Source organism: Natrix helvetica, assembly GCF_964273705.1.
Source record: "Natrix helvetica genome assembly, chromosome: 5".
Taxonomy (NCBI): Eukaryota; Metazoa; Chordata; class Lepidosauria; order Squamata; family Natricidae; genus Natrix; species Natrix helvetica.
In genome coordinates, this window is record NC_138551.1 from 66522523 (window position 1) to 66543267 (window position 20745).

The following is a 20745-nucleotide window of genomic DNA, read 5'->3' on the forward strand; positions in this document are numbered from 1 at the left end:
ATGGTTGCCAACCTTTTCAAAACATCTACAGGCAATCCTTCACTTAGGCCCATTCAGTGATCATTCAAAGGCTCTGAATGAATGGTGATTACAACCAGTCCTTGGATGTTAGACAGTCCCAGAACTTATGACTAGTTGCGTGACATGCAATTTACATGATCAGCATTTGCAACCTTCCCTGAGGGCTTCCCCAGAAAGTCAATGTGGAAGCTGTCAGAGAAAGTTGCAAGTTGCAGGATAAGTCTTGCCTACCCATGTGTCTTTCCTCAGCCTCTTTGTGCTTGTGCCACACCAGCTATTTGTGCACTCGGCATACCCTCCCTGACTCACACCTCTTGCACACACCCTGCCCAACCTGTGTCATGATCTCATGCGCTCTCTCTGACCTATGTGTCTCATGCAGCCTTCATACTCTCTCCAACATGCATCTTTTGTGGACCCCCTTGCACCTCCTCAATCCATACTACAACCTTGTGCAGCCTCCATGACTTGCACCTCTTGTGCATCCCCTTGCACCCAACCCAACTCTTGTCACATCTTCTTTGCATCTCTTTGAATTCCCTTGTCCCGTCCACAACACAGCAGCAGCTATTGACCTGCCTGCTGACATGGGACTTGAAACTTCTTGCTGGCTTCTCCATTGACTTTGGTTGCAGGGAGCTGGCAAGAAATTGCCTTATTTAACCGTGACTGTATGATTATTATAGCAGTGGTAGTCCCAGTACTATCATAACCCCAGGACCACACAGTTTATTGATCAAGGATCTCATGTGACTATGACATGGGAAGCAGTGGAAGTCCCAAACAGATAGGTGACAGCTAGGGGTGGGGAAGCACAAACCAGGTACATGGATAAGTGCTATGGAGTAGATGTGTATGAAGTGTGGGTGGCTGCCAGGAGTGAGGAAAATATCAGCAGGACTGGCAGTTACTTGTAATCTTCTCCTAGCTTTACTTGTGGGAAGCCGGTAGAAAAGGTTTCACATGGCGATCACATAACCACAACTACACTGCAATTGTCCTATCTGCAAGCCATTTGCCATGCACCCAAATCACGATCATATGACCATGAGACTGCTGTAATGGCTACCACTTCATGGATTGGACATACCGTATATCATTCTGGTTCATCATCATCATAATTTAGAATGCTTGCTGAATGAGGGTTCACAAGGGAAGCCTCTCTGTATTACATAATTCTTGTTTGCAAAAAATAGATTACTAAATGGCTTGTATAAATCTTTATGGAACGTCCAAAGATTTTAACGTTTTTTGTACTGAAAGAGGACCACAGGATAGTTTCTGGGGTCTGTAACTTAAGTTTGGATTCATCTTGCTTGGGAATTAAACCTCTTAGGGAAAAAAAATCCCCATTTTCAAACAGCTATCCACATCCACACACATGCGTGCGTGTGAGTATGCATGTGTGTATATGCATGTTCTTTAGTGTGGTTTTCTATTATGTCTAAAGTATACTGTAGGTTCTTGGATCTATAGGGATAATTGAAAAATAAAATCATACACAGCTGGTTTTGAAAGACTAAGACTTTATAATTTATTTTCGTTAATAAAAGGTTCTGCTCTCGGTTTACTTGAGAAAGAAGGAAATTTAATAGAATCACAGAGTTGTAAAAAGCGATTCTGGCCATCAAGTTCAACTGCCATTCCATGGAAGAATTTGAATTAAATTATCCAGGACGGACAGCTGTCCAACCTTTCCTTAAACAAATCCTCTTAAGATTCTATTATATTGAACTGTTCTTGGGCTTAGACATTTTTGCCCGCTAACATTTAACTGGAAACTGCACAATACAACGTCAATCGGTTATTGCATATTGTGCCTTGTGAAATAATGAAGGACAGACCTTGTCTTCTGTGTCACTTCTTTTTTGTTACTTGAAGGGTACTATTGTATTTTCCAGACTGTCTTCTTCCGGTCAAAAGCTTCCCACTCCCCCAGCCTGTTCCTATTAATTCCAATGAAGAATAAGAAACTACAGAGGAGCAATGGAAATCTTCCTTATTCCCTAGTTAGTCTAAAGTTTGCCTACAGCTTATATTTCAAGACTATTTCATAACAACAGATATGTGGATTAGCAGTGGATGTTTCTGATAAATGAAAACTGATGCATTGCTTCAGCTCAATGTTCCCATCTCAAACCAGCAAGACATCTAGTGGAGAGGATGGTAGCGCATAAAGATGAATATATGATTATAAGAATTGTCTTTTTTTCACGAAAATTTTATCACCTTTGCAAAATAGGTGCATTTATATCTGATTACACCAGTAATGGTGAGCAATGTAGGGCCATTCCAAAATTGTTGGATTACAGTTGCCCTCAACCCCACTGCCCAGGTTCTACCCTACTGGAATACTGTTCCATACAGGGTTATTATAATGTGCATGATAGTATAAGCAAGCCAAGTTATACCAAATATATTTTATGTTTTTAAAGCAATTAAATTAAAAAGTTCTAAAATTGTAAAGGGTATATAGTCTGTAGAGATTCTCAGCCATCCAGGTCATGGTTGCCCCAAAGGTGCTTTTTCAGGAGGCAAAAAACTTCCAACAACCTGCAAAGGGTGCAATTTTTTTAAAAAAAAATCGCCCAAATGGCAGAAAACTTTGACATTTTCTAGACTTTTGAGTTAAATATTACTATTTACTATTTAAAGTTACTATTTGTAAGTATAAATCTCTTGGGGCCCTCTGAGTTCTGCATGTTCAAAGTTATTTAAACGATCTAGTGGAACAAGTTATAACCGAATAAATTGATATTCAAATCAAGGAAAGCCTTTCGTGAAGTATAAAACAGAGATCAAAAATAGTTTCTAGCCCATCATTATGACATGATCTCACTTGATGGCCTGGATTTCAAGAGAACATTTCTTTGGTTGTTGAACTTTGGGGACCTGGCAGGCACTTTAATGCCAAGATTGTGTCTTTAATGCTTTTATGATAGGGAAGGCAGAGCAAGATTTTAATGAAAATAATCTCTCAGAACCGTCTACCACTTCTTGATTAGATTACAATAGTGAGCATCCTCTGTGGATGCAAGTTCCAAAACACAAAGTTGAAGGATTACTACCACCCAGTCAGAAATCTTAGATTTTGAGTAACTCATTCTTCAAGCCCCTTTGTTGAACAGACAGAATTACCAAGAAAGAAAGAAAGAAAAAGAAGAAAAAAAGAAAGAGAAAGAAAGAAAGAAAGAAAGAAAGAAAGAAAGAAAGAAAGAAAGAAAAAATCTTTTATCTTACCTGTATGTGGCACCATTGAGCTCTGGATGAATTGCTTGCTGATCTATTACTGACCAAGGAGCGGTTGTGATAAAGAATTCCTTGTTCACACAATTCCGTAAGCTTTCAGGGATGCGACCTGGAATAATTAGAATTTTAAGAGACTTACTGCTATTATGTAGCACACTATATCAAATGCTCTGTTTTTCCACAATCCTTCAATTGAGGGCTGTGGGAATATTCTTCCCGACTCCATTCCAATTTGGGATGGTGTTGAAAATGAAGGAAGCTAGTGGAAGTTCCCTGAAGATGAAACAGTATGCAACATGGTGTGTTTGCTTGTTTAATATAATTGCCAAGAATCACACTGAGTGTTTTAAAGGGTTAGAATTTAAAATTCTCCATCCCTTTGCTCTGCTGCTGTTTATAAGCCCCGTTGGAGCACATCGTTTTTACTTGCTCTCAGGCTTTACTGGAAAAAGCAGCTGTTGGAAGAGGTGCTGTCTCGTGTACCTTACTAGCCAAGTAATTGATAGAGAAATGGCAAATTCATACGCAGTGTAAAAGTGGCTGACAAAATATTAACACTCTGATTGATCAAAATGGGATATCCTTTCCACCTGCCACAAAAATATTCAGCCTCCATTCCATGAAAGTGGAGATAACATCCTTGATAGAATACTCTTATAATACTGATAGATATGATGATCAAGTCTTATTCTAGACTCTGGTTTGGTATCTATCATGCTGGCAAAACCTGGTTTAAAACAAAAAAACAAAACCACATCCCTCCCTCCCAGGGTTAAACATGTCACCTATGCTCCTCAACTGTCTTGGAAACTCAGAGACCGATTTCTAATCCCAAACAAAAGAATGCAGCAGAAATATTCAAGCAAGGATGTTTTCTGTCTCGGGAGGTTTTCAGGATCAGAAACATTTGCGTATAAGATTCAGCCCAGACGCAGGGGAGCCTTCTGGGGAGGCACCGAACCTCACCCATAGCAAAGCACATTAGGGTACCTGTGATCGCTCGGCGTATTTCTGTTGCAGCTGCTTCTCTCATCTCTAGTGACGCCTGTTCACTGTACCAAGCAGTATGTGGAGTACAAATTAAATTGGGCGCATCTTTCAGGGGCCCTTGAGCAAAGCTACAAAAACATTTTAGAGACAAGATTTTTTTTAAATAAAAAAAGCTCTGAATGAAATCCCACCAGAGAATCCCATTTCACTACTTCTTTGCTTTTCTTCAATAACGGGTGATGGTTGGAAACCGGAAATCTCGTTCCAGTTTAACCACTACCTCAAAAAAATGAGCTGATATAAAAAATAATAATTTCATAATGCTTTCCAAGCATAATAAACGACAAGGTTTGACAAATTCCCCAAGGAAAATGATTTCTAATCCAAGTTTTTAGGACTTGGGGCAGATTAAGATGTTAGATGCAATCAAATTGGATATGACAGGGACGCCAGATGTGTTTTATTCGTATGTCTGCCCAGATACATGAAATCTAAGTGAGTGTTCCAATTTTCTTCTAACTGATATGGAAAAATCTATTAGAATAGAAAGAGGGCAGGGAAATAAGATAGGGAGGGCAATGGTCTCAAGCTTCTCCTTGAAGTACCTCACTGTAGCAATGGAGTACATTGTTGTGATTATCATTTGCTCTTTTGGAATTCAACAGGACGTAAAGTCCGGTATTAAAGCTAGTTTTCAAAATAGTCACTGATTGTGAGAGAAAAAGGGATTTATTGCAACAAGGAAGTAAATACCTTATTTATTTGAAATAATCAATTTTTGCAAAATCTTTTGCCAGGTTTGCTCTATTTAAATACAAGTTTATATTCAAGCCACCTATATATAAACAAAGAGCAATCACTACTGCCTTCTGGCATTGATGATGTTACCTAGTTGGTAATGAAATGCCTGCAGGAAAACAACCAAACTCAGAGAGCATCAAGGATCTCCCCAACTTAATGTTCATTCACCTTTAATTGAAATTTAGTTTTTGGTTCAGTAATGTATGTGGACAACAAAGTAATTTATGGCCTCTAGAGTTTAAAAACCATTTGACACTTATTCTTAGTTGACAAGAAAAATATAAAGCAGGGCTTCATCTGGATCAAAGTTTTCCAGTCTTGGCAACTTTAATAAGAGTTTGAGTTCAACTCCCAGAATTCCCCACTGAGCCATTACAGAAAATCAGGAAATTTGCATTCTGCTTTCCCTATTTTGTTCTTGGTACAGGTTAGTGGGAGTCAAAATAGACAAGATAGATGCATCCCGGCCTCAATGTTCATACTTGTCACTGCATGTACAATAGTGGCGGCGGGTCTTGGTTACAATGCTATCCATACCTACCACCTTGCCCATTCCAATCACTGACAAATATATTTTGAATTATTTGTCAAAACTCATATATGGTCTCGCCCAGAAAACCAGTGGTTTTTTTTCCAACCATGGCTGGTGAGTCTGTCTGCTTGGTGAAATTATGAAGGAAGAGATCTTTAAATGTTGCAGCGGTGACAGTGGAATTGAAACCCACCTTCCTAGTACAATTAATTAATTAATTAATTCAACAAATATATATGGTTGCCCATCTATCAATGGAAATGTCTGCTACTTGAAAAGCTGACATCACCAGGGATATCTGTTTGCCTAATACTCAATTAAGTGATTCTTAGATCTATTGCAATGTTTTCTCCTATGACTGGATTCTGTGTTCAAGTTACTTGTAGAACTCTTGATGATGGATTGATTTTATATTGCTAATACTATTATGGTTTTAGACAATGCTTCTGTTGTTTGCCCTACACTATGAAACCGATTATCAGAATTATTCTCAGCAGGAGGACAGGATCAGAGCCTCAACATTGTGAGGCTATTGAAATACCATCAAACTCTGAATAACCTCGAAACATTATTATTGGGGTGGGAGTTTCCTCCAGCTTTCTACAATTTAATGCACTTATCCACATAACATATGAAGCCATTAATCATAATACCTTTTACATTTTCAATTTAGAAATGTCGTCCGTAATTCATAGGTTTATAGCAACACTTGGATCTTCCTTGAAGTAGCACTGCATATATCTTATTGCAAATAATAGCATGTGGATAATACGGTTCTTTCAATAACTGTATTTTTTCTGGACCTGAATCCAATAGCTCACAGAGTCTAACTAAGCAGATGCCCAGATTCCATGCAGAAGTGATACTTTTGTTCGTGGAGCCACAGGGAGTCACAAATCACTGACCTTTGCCACTGGTGACTGCTTGTTTTCTTGCTTGGAAAGAGCTGCAATTCTAATAGAGAGGGTCACTTTTCAATTTAAAATTCAGGTTTGTGCCATAATGCCAATGTTCTGCTTAAAGGAGCATCTTTTGTTTTTGCTGAAAGGGACTACAATGGATTCCTCACAGAAAATCCTGAAGAATTCAGGAGAGGCTATTAGGTGTACAGGAAATGCAACTGAGTTACAGCTAACTCAGTCCATTAGCAAAGCCAATTATGGCCCCAAGTTTTTGCAGCTCAACAACAACAGGCTCCCGCTGATCTTTAAAACTTTCCAGCAGGTTTCTAAAATCTTTATGAAGTTTTATTTCTGAAAGTTCATGCTGCTCATCTTGCTAAGGGCAATTTTTTTGTCTATACGGCATTTCAAGCTTATCTGGGCAGAATTTACTTTAGCAGGATTTCTCAATTTTAGCAACTTTAAAATGCGGACTTCAACTCCCAGAATTCCCCAGACAGTCTGCTTGCTGGCTGGTTAGTGAATTCTGGGAGTTGGGGAGTCTACATATCTTAAAGTTGCTAAGGCTGAAAAACTCTGGCTTTAAACCGAAGGTAAGGAACCCAGGGGCTATGTTTCCATTCCCCAGAACTCTGAGAATTTGATGGCTCCTTTTTTTTCCTGCAAAGGAAATGTTGATGTGGGTATATGGACAGGTGGCCACCAGTCCATAAACAGATCCGATCTTCTCCGTTGAAGTACAGTCTTATCCCAGAAGCAAAACATTTAGTCAAAAATTCAGTTCTAAACCATCTAATGAGATCAAAGCATTTTATAAACGGCCTTCTGAGTTGTTCCAAAGTTGTGGCCGGGGCCCCAATTCTTTAAGGGTTGCTCAGATCAGGCGACCACAATACAAGGTCTTCTAATATACTTACCTAAATGGTTCTGATTCGTGGACATCCAGTGCTGCCCCTCGTATCCTTCCTTCCTTCAGAGCTTGGGTTAAGGCCTTTTCATCCACCAGACCACCCCGTGCTGTGTTTACCAAAAAAGCTCCCTGCCTCATCTGAGAGGAAACAAGAAGAAAAGAGCTGAAGAAGCTTCTTGGATGAGGAGCGAAACGTCTTCAAAAAAAAGAGCAGAAAGTCCTATTGCCTCTTGAAAAAGCACCTATGGGACAACCATGACCTGGATGACTCAGAATCTCCGTAGACGAAGAAAGAAAAGACCATTCCACAGTTTATAAAGATTTTCTTCTAGGTTTGTCACCTTACTACCTTATAACAGCATTAATATCTACACACTTGGTTGAATCTGTTCTGAAACCATTCAGGATCATAAAATGAAGGAGCTGGGTGTCTATAAGTAAATGTTGGATAACTGTAATTTACTCTTCAAAAACTGATGCATTTTTATTATTAAATCTTTCTCTGTATCAAGGAACATCATGCATTTTATTTCTCTTACTCAAGAGTGAGGCATTTTCAACTTGTTTACAGAAGCACATTGTGGATAATCCATCCTTGTGCAAGTTTGATTTCCCACTAAACTAACTGGAGGGATTGGAAGTGGAGAACCCTATTACAGTAGAACTCTTCCTTTGGTGGTCTATTCTTTAGTGTTGAAGAGCGGAAGGTCGTGTCTATGGCCTCCCATTTGTGAGGTTACTGAGAGTTGCCCCACCTCACTTCTGCGTTTAACATCTAATGAAACTGCTATTAGTAATCGGCCAGTTCAGGGTTTGATACAATCAGCATCGTGGTGATATCCAATTATATTACAGTTCCCATCATCCAGTCAAGTGATATCAGGTCCCAAAGTCTGGAGGCTTTATAGATCTGGATGTGTGGAACGTCAGATTCAACCTTGACAAAAATGAGCGGATATTTGGCTCCTCACTCTGGGATATTTCCATCTTTAGTCTTGGGAGGAGGAGAACTTTCCTATTCAAGACCAATGAGTAATTTTGGAATCTTCTTGGATTCATAGCTCCTGTTTAAAAAGCAAGTGACAGCATGGCCAAGAAGAGCTTTGAAAAGATTCATCTAGTGTTCTGGCTGAGCCTGTTCCTAGATCACGAAGTTCTTTGGACAGTCATTCATGTCCAGGTCAACTTGTGATTTTTGTAACATACGCTGCCTAAGGTTGTGCTTGAAGATCATTCAGAACCTAGGAATGGTCCAGAATGTGGCAGTAGGGGCATACCATGCTATGTCCATGGGACACTGTTGCTCTGTCAGCTGCAACTGGTTGCCAAAGTGTTGGTTATTTGAGGGACCACCTATGTGCAATAGTTTCTGCCTATCCAGTAAGATCAGACAGGGTGTGTATACTTCAGTATATCGAGACATAGGTAGTATGCCATGTCTACTCTGGCACTCCTGTCTGGCTCCCAACCTGATGATGTTCTGGAGGTCTCAAAACCGGGGTACAGGTAGTCCTGGACATATGACCACAATTGGGACCAGAATCTGTCATTGAACGAAGTAGTCATTAAGCGAGATGGCACATGATCACTTTGCTCAATGACTGCATTCCTAGCATTCCAGATGCAACTGCATTAAGCAACCTTGTGGGTTGTTAAACAGATGGAGTCCCAGGTAAGCAGTGCAGGGGTCCTGAGAAGGGGGTGGGGGAGGTCCTGGGCAGCCCAGCTAAGGCTCTGCATTAAAGGATGTGTGTGTGTGTGTGTGTGTGTGTGTGTGTGTATGTATGTGCGTGTGCACGCATGCACATAGATGCTGTGGATAAGGCTCTACTCTGGGCCTGAGAATGTTGCTTAGATTCTGCAGGGAGAATTTTGCAGCCCCAGAGCAGAGAGACCAAGCAGGATTTTTGGTCCCCGAGAATAGATCTCCCCTGCTGAAAAAAATAGAGGGTTTTCAGTCCCAAAGAAGAGAGGCTGTTGTAGTAAGTAAGGAGCACAGGACACCCCAAGGAAATGGTAGAGATCACAGGAGGCCCAGCTTGCAACTTACCTTACCAGCTTTCCTAGTTAATTTCCGGGGAAGCCGGCAAGGAAGATTGCAAATGGCAACCACATGATTACAGGGCCCTGGTAACCAGTTGCAACTTTGGGGAACAGTCATTGTCCCTTCCTTCTTCTTCTTCATCATCATCATCATCACTTTCAACAGCTGCTGAATGAATGGTTGTAAACCAAGGATTACCTGTATTCTCCGAGACCTTAGGGTAGTATTGTTGCTGAGATCCTGTAGATTTTTGTGGGTTTTTAATATAATCTTCTCAAAGTACACGACCGATTTTTCTATTATTTTATTATTTCTTGTTTTTTAAAGTCTAAGCCATCCAGCATAATCTGGAATTGAGTGGCCTCTAAAAATCATATAAGCAAACAAAATCGAAGCCACCCAGGGATAAAAATGCATACAATTATTATCTGACTCTGCTCGGATTTCCTCAATGCCAAAAGGAGTCTGGCCCAACGATACAAATTCCTGGATCCTGTTTGAAGTAACAGAATCCTCTCTTTCCCCTCCATTTAGATTTACCTGCTTAATCGTAAAGTCATTGATCAGGTGATGGTTATGTTCATTGAGGTTACAGTGTAATGATACGCAGTCACTCTGGTACAGCAGATCCTGAAGTGTGTAGACGCGCTGAACCCCCAGGGACCTTTCAATCCCATCTTGCAGGTAGGGGTCATAAAAGATCACGTTGAATCCAAATGCTTTAGCTCGAACAGCTACTGCTTGTGCAGTGCGACCTATACCAAAAAAAGACAAACAAGAAACCACATACACATACAGAGACACAGACGCGTGAATCAGAGAGCGGTACCCTGTTTCCCTGAAAATAATATTACCTCCTTGGGTAATAAGCCCAATTGGGCTTTTGAGCGCAAGCGCTGAAATAAGCCCTCCCTGAAAATATTGTAACACAGCAACAGCCATGAGGTGACCACGCTCGCCGCCTCCTACACCTCAAAAATAAGACCTCGTGCTTATTATTAAATAAGGCAGTGATGGCGAAACTATGGCACGCGTGCCACAAGTGGCACGCGGAGCCATTTGTCAGGGCACGCGAGGCGCTGCCCTGTCAGCTGGCCAGTGCGCATGCGCGCGCTGGCCAGCTGAGTTCACTTTTTTAAAAGCTATTTTTCGCCTTCCCCAGGCTCCAGAGGCTTTATAGGAGCCTGGGGAGGGCGAAAAGAGCCTCCCCCCCCCGGAGGCTTCAGGGACTGTCCCTGAAGCCTTCGGAACGCTTAAATCCTCCCTCCGAGCAAACCGGAAGTGACTTCCGGGTTGCTCGGAGGGTCGTTTTAAGCGTTCCGAAGGCTTCAGGGACCGTCCGAGGCTTCCCTGATGCCTTTGGAGCGCTTAAAACCACCCTCTGAGCAACCTGGAAGTCACTTCCGGTTTGCTTGGAGGGTGGTTTTAAGCGCTCCGAAGGCTTCAGGGACGGTCCCTGAAGCCTTCGGGGAGTCAGGGGAGGCTCTTTTCGCCCTCCCCAGGCTCCTATAAAGCCCCTGGAGCCTGGGGAGGGCGAAAAAAGCATGTAAAAATGGGGGGGTTGCGCGTTGTGCGCATGCGCACTGGGGTGGGGGTCACGCATTATATTATGGGTGTGGCACGCCCGCACTCAACTCCCCTGCGCTCCTTCCACTTGTGGCACGCGAGCCAAAAAAGGTTCGCCATCACTGAAATAAGGCCAAGCATTTATTTCAGGGGTCAAAAGAAAATAAGCTGCTGTCTTATTTTCAGGGAAACACGGTAGTAACAGACTTGACAATCTGGCCGTACGTTTAGTTGTGAAGAGTGCATTAAGTATAGACTGAAACAACTGGCTGCCAAATACATTCTCCTATCATAACAAAGGCATTTGTGCTACAAGGAAACTCCCCTATTATTTATTTGTTTATTCATTTATTTATTTACAGGTTTGCTATAAATATCTTCTAAATATTTATATATAAATATAAATACTATATAAATAAATACTTCTTTGGGCATCTTCTAAAACGATATTCCTAACATTAAAGGTGGACGTTGAACACTTCAGAAAGGCTAAAAGGGACTGGATAAAGAATTTTAAGTCTCTTCCTAAACTATAATAAGGAGGGCTGAATTTCAACTCTAATGGCCAATTTATTCCACAATAAAGAGGTGCCAATATTTTTACACGCTTAGAAAAAAGATTTTTCATCTCCTTTCCTTCCCCTTCCTGCTGGTAGAACTTAAATCTCCAAGAGATAAATTGTCTCGGCTGTCGTTATTGAAGGTCAAACATGGACCGTGTAATGCAGCATGGACGAGGGCATTACAAGAATCTGCCTTTGGAATATAGGCAGCTCTGGCATTTTCCAAAAAAGGTCCATTAAATATTTGTCACTGCACTTCAGAAGCAATTAATTTGAATAAATTTAGCTATGTGCATGGAGAAGTATGCCCCAGCTTTAACAGAGAGCATGGTGCAATAATCAGCTGGGAGATGTCAAATTCTCAAAGTGGAGGGTGGGGAAAGGAAAGAGACAAGAGACTCCAGGTAAGTAATAATGTCGTCCAAAGAACCAGAATGGAACTGAATGCACCCAAACAGGTTAAAAACAAAACAAAACACCACACCAAACCAAAACAATGCTGTGCATCCAGCCACACTCAAAGCCCTGTATGGCTTCTCCATTCTGATCACCAACAAGAAAGCAGGTTAAGGAACTCTTATTACAAATGACTTTGGTACAACAGTAGAATGACAACCCCCCTCCGAGCCTTATTTATTAGAAGAGCAACTTGTTTGCTGTAGGGGTTTTTCTCCCCACTTCCCCCTTTCCTTCTGCACTCTTACTGAATGGCTATTTAATTGGGCATGACTAAGACAACTGTCATGGTTTGGAAGCAAAGGTTTAATAAGGCTCTTCTGATAAAGAGGGACAGCTGCAATGCAATCAGCAGGTCATTATCCACAATGTCATTCCAATTCAATGTCATTGCGGGTCTCCGCTAAGTTCTACATCAAGATGTGTTTTTTTTCTTAAATGTAGAAAAAAAAAGGCAGCAAAAACCAGGCCTAAGCATGCAAAAATGGGTCTCAGAATAAGATGAGTTCCATGGGAGGGACTGGAGGAAAAACTCCCTTTTCTTACACACTATATTTAGGCACAGATGGAAAGGCAGGAGACACACCCATTTTGACTGCCAGTACTCATTAACACAGTTATGGGATAAATGTGCACTTCAGTGCATGTGAGGAAGAAAAACCTTTAAAAAATCTAAATCTGTACCTCCCTCCCCTGGAGAAGCAAGCTACAAATGACTATTAACTGACCTAATTTATTCTAAGCACAGAAACCACAGGGATAGACGGTCAAATAGCAAGAGACTCCAAGCATACAATGAAAGAATAGGAGACCAACTCGAGGGGGGCTGGAAGTTGTTTCCTCCAGAGACCGGGTGTCTATCCCTCCTGCTTCCAAGTAAAGGGAGTTTTGAAACCATGAGCAACAAACAGGCTTCTCACGAGATGGTCCCTCTTGCTTACTTTGTGCTAACAGGAAGCATTGTTAGGAAAAGCTGAATTCAGCTAACAGTGTTAGATCACGGGGAGAAGAACTGTACAGTCTTCCAAACACTTTCCCATGCTTTTTAAAGCATTTAAAATGCTTTAAAAAGCTTTTAAAGAAGCTTCCGACGATTGTGTGTCTCACTGTCACATAGGGAAGGAGCTGGTTGTTGGGAGCAGATCTCCTGACCCAGGTTACACCAAGCCTTCCCTTTACACTCAAGGTTAAGCTTCTGCTCAAAGCATCCTCCTTCTTAAATAGTGGTGTAGCAGCACATCTGGCGGCAGAATCCATGTAGGAGCCTCCTTGGAAGATTGGGTCGCTATGAGATCCATTTTGAACAAACCAAAATCCAGCCCCCCTCCCCGGGAAAGCTCCAACATACCAAATCCGATCAAGCCAAGTGTTTCGCCTCTAATACGGGCTGCTCCGGAAGCCACTTCGCGTATCTGTTCTACACTCTGCACTCGGGTTCCTTCCCGCAGAGCTTGGTAGAGCCAAGTATTCCGCCTGTACAGATTGAGGACGTGGCAGAGGGTAGAATCGGCTGTTTCTTCAACTGCTGCAGAAGGTATGTTGCAAACAGCAATCCCTGGAGTAGAGGACAGAAACCCAATTTTTAGTGAAGACAGCTCTCATAAAACCACCATTTGCTTCTAAACGAACAACTTTCTGTTTCCTGGAAAAGAAAACACTTTGCAACAATACTAAACTGGATTAAACATAGCTTCTCTTGCACATAGACTCCTTGGCTACTTCTGTTAGTTAGCATACACATATTATCTTCAATATGAATGTGTGGTATCAAATTTTAATGCTTATAACTGCAGGATCAGAAAAAGTGATTGGTACTTAACTGATACACCTCTTTTCATAGTGGGGGAGGAATATCCAAGATGGGTTGACCTTGTCCTCTCATTGATTGGGTGAGTCAGATAAGCTCTTTGGGCCACGCCCTGGTCACCAGGTACCACCCAGTTATCGGCGAAGAACCTTATCCGACTCGCTGTGTCATCCACTCCAGACTTTATCTTAGTTTCAACCTTTATTTATTTCTTCAACAGAACAGCTCAACCCTCAAACATAACGCTCATGTTACATAACCCTATCAGGGAGGGGCTGGATACTCCTCCCCCACTACGAGAAGAGGTATATCAGGTAAGTACCAACACCCTTTCTCCATAGTGAGGGGAGGAGTATCCAGGATGGGACGTACCACAGCTTACACGTCCCTAGGGAGGGTTACCCATGTTAAGAGCTCGCAGAACCTTATGCCTGGTGAGGCGTCACCTCCGCCCTGTGCAGCGCCTGCAACACCCTACGCCTGAATGAAGCCTCTGCACAGGCAAAGGAGTCCAGTTTGTAGTTCCTCATGAAGGGTGAGGGGGAAGACCACGTAGCTGCCCTACAGATCTCAATCAATGAAGCCTGGGTGGCCCAGGCCATTGAGGTGGCTGAGCTTCGTGTGGAATGTGCTGTACTAGAGCTCAGTGTTTGCAGACCCCGTGCTTGGTAGGCGGTAGCAATACAGGTTCGTAACCACCTGCCTGGTGGTAGTGGATCCTGGCTGGAAAGAGACAAACAGGGCTTCAGACTTCCTGTTCGATTGGGTTCTTCTGAGGTAAATCCTCAGAGCCCTCCTTACGTCTAGAGTGTGCCACTTCCTCTCTAACGGGTGAGCAGCTAGCTGCCTAAGAGAAATCTGTCTTTTTGTTGACAGAGAAACCGTGCCTGCCTCTGTATCTATCAGGGTGGACCAGACTAGTGGAGGGGTGAAGGTGGCTTTTGGCCAGGTTTACCGAAAACCCGTGGTCTCTCAGGACTGCCATAGTAGTGTCTAGATCCTGTAGCGCATCCTTGAAGGAGGACGACTGCAACAGCAGGTCATCTAAATAACATCGCCATTACCTTCGTGAAAACCCGAGGGGCGGACGACAACCTGAAAGGCAGGGCTTGATACTGGAAGTGGTACCCTAGGTAGCAGAACCTGACCTGAGATGTTTATGATGTTCCGGGGCTATGGGTATATGCAGGTAGGCCTCTGTGAGGCCTATGGAGGTGAGAAAATCTCCCTGCCTAATCCATTCCAGGATGGAATGCAGTGAATGCATCTTAAACCTCCGATAGCGGATGAAACAGTTCAGGGGTTTCAAGTCAAGAATCGCTCTCTCCAGCCACCCGAGGCCTTAGGAATTACAAAGAGAATAGAGTAATACCCCTGGCCTTGCTGCTCTAGAGGCACTGGCTGGATGGCCCTGATATCCAACAGGTGTTGGATGCCTCCTGCATCAGCAATCTCCGGGTCGGGTTGCTTGATACAGGGCAGCTCCGAAAGGAACTCAGGGGATTGGAGAGGAACTCGAGTGAGAGACCATACCGAATGGTGTTCTGGACCCACTTGTCAGAGGAGGTTAAGTCCCAGCGGTCGGGGAGGTGAGCTAGGTCTAGATCTAGTTCTTGCAGAAGGAGCACCCACCTCCTCCTTCTCAGCCCCCTCGGAAGGGCCTCTTCTGCCGCCTGCCCCTCTGCTGTCTAGCTGGGTATCTCTGTCTGGATGAAAAACCTCCCTGGTACTGCCTGGGGCCTGAGTACCCAAACTCCGACCCCCTGAAGGAATCCTGACCCCAGATGGAGGACCCGAAATCCTGCCCCCGGGAGTTGGGGCATCTAGGGTAGGGCGCCGCCCTGAAGTTTGACTTCTTGTGAACGGTGGGGAGCACCTTCCGCTTGTCCTTGTTCTCTACCAGGAATGGGTCGAGGGTTGCTCCAAAGAGGGATTTTTCCGTGAAGGGGGATGATGCCAGGTGCCATTTGTGGCGTACTTCCACTTGCCACAGCTTCAGCCAAAGCAGCCTGCGAGATGCCACAGATGAGGTGATCGCCCTGGAGGCAAACTTGGCTGCAGCTAAGGTAGCATCTGAGGAGAATTGGGTGGCGGCCACCAGCTTGTTGATGTCTTGGTGGGCCCTGCCATCTGAAATGGGAATTTGCTGCTGCAGGTCTTGCAGCCACAGCAGAGAAGACCAGTTGAAGGAGGCGGTGGTGGCTGCTCTCACTGCCCAGGACGCTGCTTGATGAGTCCTCTGTAAAGTGAGGTCAGCTTTTTTGTATTCCGCCTTCAGGGCATCCTCTGGTTTCCCTGGCATGTTATAAGACATATGCAGGGCCATGACAGGCGTGTCAATGGTGGGTTGCGAAAGCCGCTGGGCCATGTCCCTGTCCACGTTGGAGAAGGTCTTGTCTGTTGAAGTGGGCATGGGGCCTGCCGTGGGGGAGGCCTAATGCCGCTTGATCATGTCTAGGAAAGACTTGGGTGTGGGCACCGTGTCTGCCTTGATGGCTTGCTCCTCGAAAATGTTTTCCGCTGAAAACCCCTGGAGTTGTACCGGGGCTTCTGTGGCCTGTTGCCAAGCTTGGCAGATGTCTTGGCCTTGAACAGAAGGGATTTGTACAAGGAGGGCTGGAACAATCCGGAGAAGGTAGGTTTGGAAGGAGGCATGCCTTTGTCCTCAGAGATCCTCTCTGATTTCGCCCTCTTCGGAATCCGAATCGCTGTCCCCCTGGGAGGAGGCAGGTTATTCTGGAAAATCTTCCTCCTGAGTTTCTAGCCCTTCCGAGACCCTAGGCATGGGGGCTGCCTGAGTCTGTATCTGTGGCTGGTGAAAGGTTGCTGCCATGCACTGCTGGAAGACCCGCATCATCATATCCTGGAAGTTGGGCATCCCTGATGTGGGTGGTATTCTCGCCCCTGTGCCAGCAGGTGTGGATGGAAGGGCTGTGGTGAGGGTCCCGCTGTTGTGGGACGTGGGGGTGATTGCCATCCTTGTGCAGCCCCCAGATGCCCGAAGTATCAAAGGGAATCCTCACCTGTGGGGGGGGGGGGTGTTCCCCATCTGCAGTCCTGCCAGGAGAAAGAATCCCTGGAAATCCTTTCCCAGGTTCCTGGCCAGGGGTAGCCCTCTTGCTGCTGACCTTGTGGCCAATGCGCTCCAAGGCTCGGTGCCTCCGCCTTTTGTATTTGGAGCCAGGATTTGGGGGCTTGGAGCTGCAGCCTGCCTCTTTGGCCCCCTTGGAGCAGACCTGCTTTCTCTTTGCCTTTGCCTTGCCTCCTCCTCTTCCCTTAGCAGCCTCTGTAGCAGTCTCTGACCTGTTTAGCTGCTCCTCTACTCCTCCGGTGGGGCTGCTGGCTGCTGGGCTGGAGTCTTGCCGGTATCCTTTGTACTGCTGGGCACCGCCATCTTGGATCACATGGTTCCAAAATGGCCACCGGCTCCAAATTCAAAAAGTTCCTCTCCCTGGGAACACGTGGAAGCGGCTTGTGCCTTTGGGGCTGCTGTGCAGCTTCCACTGCCGCTGGAGAGCTCCGCTCTCTTCCGAGCTTTGCGAGCTACTGCAGGCCGCTATCTCTCTCCAGCACTCATAGTTTAAAAACGTTGTGGTTCGCCAATTGACCCCCTGGGGGGTGAGCAGTGGAGTGCTCCGGCACCGGCTGAGCCTCTCCAATGTGACTGCCTTGCCGGGGCTTCCAGGAAAGCATCCCCTCGCCCACAGTCTCGATTAGTGCCTTAGGTCTCTCTTTATGACCTGGGCTGCGCGTTGCCCTGAAGGGCTTGCTGCGCATGCTCTCTCTCTCTCTCTCTCTTCCCGGCCAGGGAATCAGCCAAGAGCCAGTTACTCACTCAGGCAGGGAGGCAGCGAATGCAATTCAGTCAACAATGAGTTCAATCCTTTTTTTAAAAATTTCCAGGAGCTTGGGATGATCACAGCCACCCATTGAGGGGCTGGGTCGATAACTGGATGGTACCTGGTGACCATGGCATGGCCCAAAGATCTTATCTGACTCAGCCCAATCAATGAGAGGACAAGGTCAACCCATCCTGGGTATTCCTCCCCTCACTATGGAGAACAAGGACATTATCTTTTTCTGAAAGTACCACAAGGTGGGGAATTCTCACTTGCACATCTCTTTGTATTGAGGGCAACACATCTTACAAATCAACTACAGTCCTTGTCTGAAGGCTAAGGCTGGCAGAAGAGATTGTGGATGCCATTTCTATAGACAGGCCTAAGAGAGAGCTGCAACCAGTCAGCAGTAGCTCCATACTTTGGCCTCACTGCCTAATTTGTCAATGTATCTGTCTGAGTAGCAGTAGTGAAATTGATGCAAAGGCCTGATGCATATATATCTATTTTCTCACTGCTCTTCCTCTGATCCCATTCAGTTTAAACAAATTATAACCAGAATCCCTTCCTGAGATCTGTGTAATGCGATGGAAAGTCTCCAGGCCTCATTTAGAAATACAGTTGGCTTCCAATCTGGACACCAGCTGCATTTAAAGTATGTACGTGTGAAATCTCTTAGACCTTAATGCCATGCTCAATCATCCATGCTTTTTATTTTACCCTAACATTTCTGCCCAAGACTTATTTTCCTCTTCGCCTTGTATATCTGCAAGATGATGATTTGCCTTCATGGAATGCCCTGCTTTCACAAGGTAACGCTAAGCTAAATGATCTAACATAATAAGGTTAAGTAATAAGCAGCTTTGATAAAGCATAGCCATGTTCACTCAGCATAGGACTGATTCTTTTGACGGCAGGATACCAGAGTAAGGAGAGGAGTTCAGCAAAATTAGCTTCTTCCCATTCTCCAGTCACTCCAGGATAGTAGCAGCACCATCTGCTTGCATGCTTTGAAAGCAAAACTCATCTTAACCTTATTCACAGATTTCCGTCTTGTAAAACAATCTTAGATAACGGGCATACAAGAATTAATGAAATGCCTTGCTTCAGTACATTTTTATCTCATTTTTCCTCCAATAGCATAAATACCACACATGTACCACTCAAAACACTCATACAAAGTTATAAACAGATTATATTGAGGAAAAAAATGGTTTGATGGAAGTCTATGAGGTTAGCTTCCTGGTAATGCTGAGATTTTAATCAAAGTTCCATTAGCCTTCTTCTCAGACTCTGACATACTCACTTTAGTAACAAACAATTTTCTATATGATAAAGCCTGGTGAATTAAGGCACTTTGTTCCTTCTGAGATAACTTATCCCCCCCTCCCCATATAATCTTGTTCATACTACATATGGGGAGAGCTGGAAGAAAATATGGAGAAATGATTGAACCAAACTTGCTCATCCACTTGTTTCACTGCACATGATTAACTTTTAGCATCTATTAATAGTAAGAGGAGGAACAACTCAGGCCTTGAATGTCTACAATACTCCCTTTGAGCCTTGAGGGTGTTTTTTTTTTGAAATTGTGAATTACAACTGCATACTACCTAGAGAAATTACACTCCAATGTATCTACAGAGCACTAGTTTGGAAGAAGAGGGCCTACAAGAACTTTTGATATCAGTGGTAGCTTTTCTGTTTTTTAATGTTGCCGTGCTATAGGGTAAAGAATTATGGATGTCTTTAAGGGATATAGAACTAAGAAAAATATGTTTGTATATATTAAGGCATTTAAAATTCCCACATATTATTTGGACTTCTGAGGCAATAGAAGGAAATCACAGGAATCTTCAAATGTAAATGATAAATTATTTCTTTGAAAATTCCCTAAAATATTCTGACAACCAAGTGATGCTAGGAAAAAAACATGAGGAGTCATAGGTAAGTTGGAACATATTTATGTAAATGACACCCAAAGACTCTAATTTAGGAAACAGCTACAAAGGATACGTGATTCTTTAATAAGATTTACAATGGAATACTTTGAATCAATTAATCTTTTTAATGACACCCTATCGACAGACATACACAGTTGGCAACCTATAAAGATCAATTTTATTTTATATGCTAATGTTATGGAACTCATTAGTGGTAAAACAGTTAACAGCCCTGCTTGCAAATAGCTCAGAACTATTTAGCAGCAAACTGAAATGGCCAATATGTTACAATTCTTTAATTTAGTTAAGGATAGCGTCATTAGTTGTTTATATTTGTCAGGCAATTTGAGAGACTTTGCTGCAACGGAATATGAAACTAAGGAAACAACTGCCTGTATGCCTCACCCTTAATAAATTACTTCTTTAAAATACTTTCCAAATATTGAGTTGCGCATAAGCCTTCATACAGGGAATTACCCTAGAAGATAGGTTTGTAATGTTATATTATATCTAATGAAAAATTAAGGCTTCATTATGCTGATGGTGCTTCAAAATTATTCCCAAATCACTTTCACATGGAAGCTACTTGGGGCATTCTCTTGATGAAGACCACTGCATGTAATATGCAGCCTTTGGGCTCAGTAAGATCTAAGATAAATTGTTTTCCATTTCCATGCCGCTATGAACACTTTTTCTGGCAGTTTATTATAATATGGAGACAGACACAAACATGCTAACCCGTGCAAAAAAACCTCCAGCCATCTTAGAGAATCATGGAAGTCGCAGTTTGTGACCGAGAAGGCTGGAATCTACAGAATAAGTAGCACTTCGAAAGGCCTATCCTTGGAAACTGTATTATGGAAGGAAGTCTTTAAATAAGATCCTCAAATCCTAGAGTTCTAGAAGAACGTTAAGGCAAGAGTAGGAATGCAATTAAAGCCGAGAAAAGTTACCCCAATAACTATATGTCCTGCCTTAGCTATGATAGTCAACTGTGTGACTTTGGGCCAGTCACTCTCTCTCAGTTCAACTCCCTTCCCAGAGTGATTGTGATGAGGAAAAAAGGAGGGAAAACGTGTGTTGGATATACAGTGGAACCTCCGGTCATAACTGTAATCCGTT

At 43.4% G+C, this 20745-nt stretch overlaps 1 protein-coding gene across 12 annotated transcripts in view; it reads right to left on the reverse strand.

Moving 5' to 3' along the window:
• CTBP2 (C-terminal binding protein 2) overlaps window positions 1-20745 on the reverse strand; it is a 277898-nt gene that overhangs the window by 5282 nt on the left and 251871 nt on the right. For 11 of the 12 annotated variants that reach the window (XM_081954491.1, XM_081954484.1, XM_081954481.1 and 8 more), the window contains 5 exons: window positions 13383-13589; window positions 9990-10204; window positions 7413-7543; window positions 4261-4388; window positions 3262-3379 (listed from right to left, as the gene is read on the reverse strand). In XM_081954491.1, the coding sequence (XP_081810617.1) occupies window positions 3262-3379; window positions 4261-4388; window positions 7413-7543; window positions 9990-10204; window positions 13383-13589 (799 nt within the window). Of the gene's footprint in view, window positions 1-1865; window positions 1968-3261; window positions 3380-4260; window positions 4389-7412; window positions 7544-9989; window positions 10205-13382; window positions 13590-20745 lie in introns of all 12 variants that reach the window. The other variant, XM_081954483.1, reaches the window with a different exon arrangement.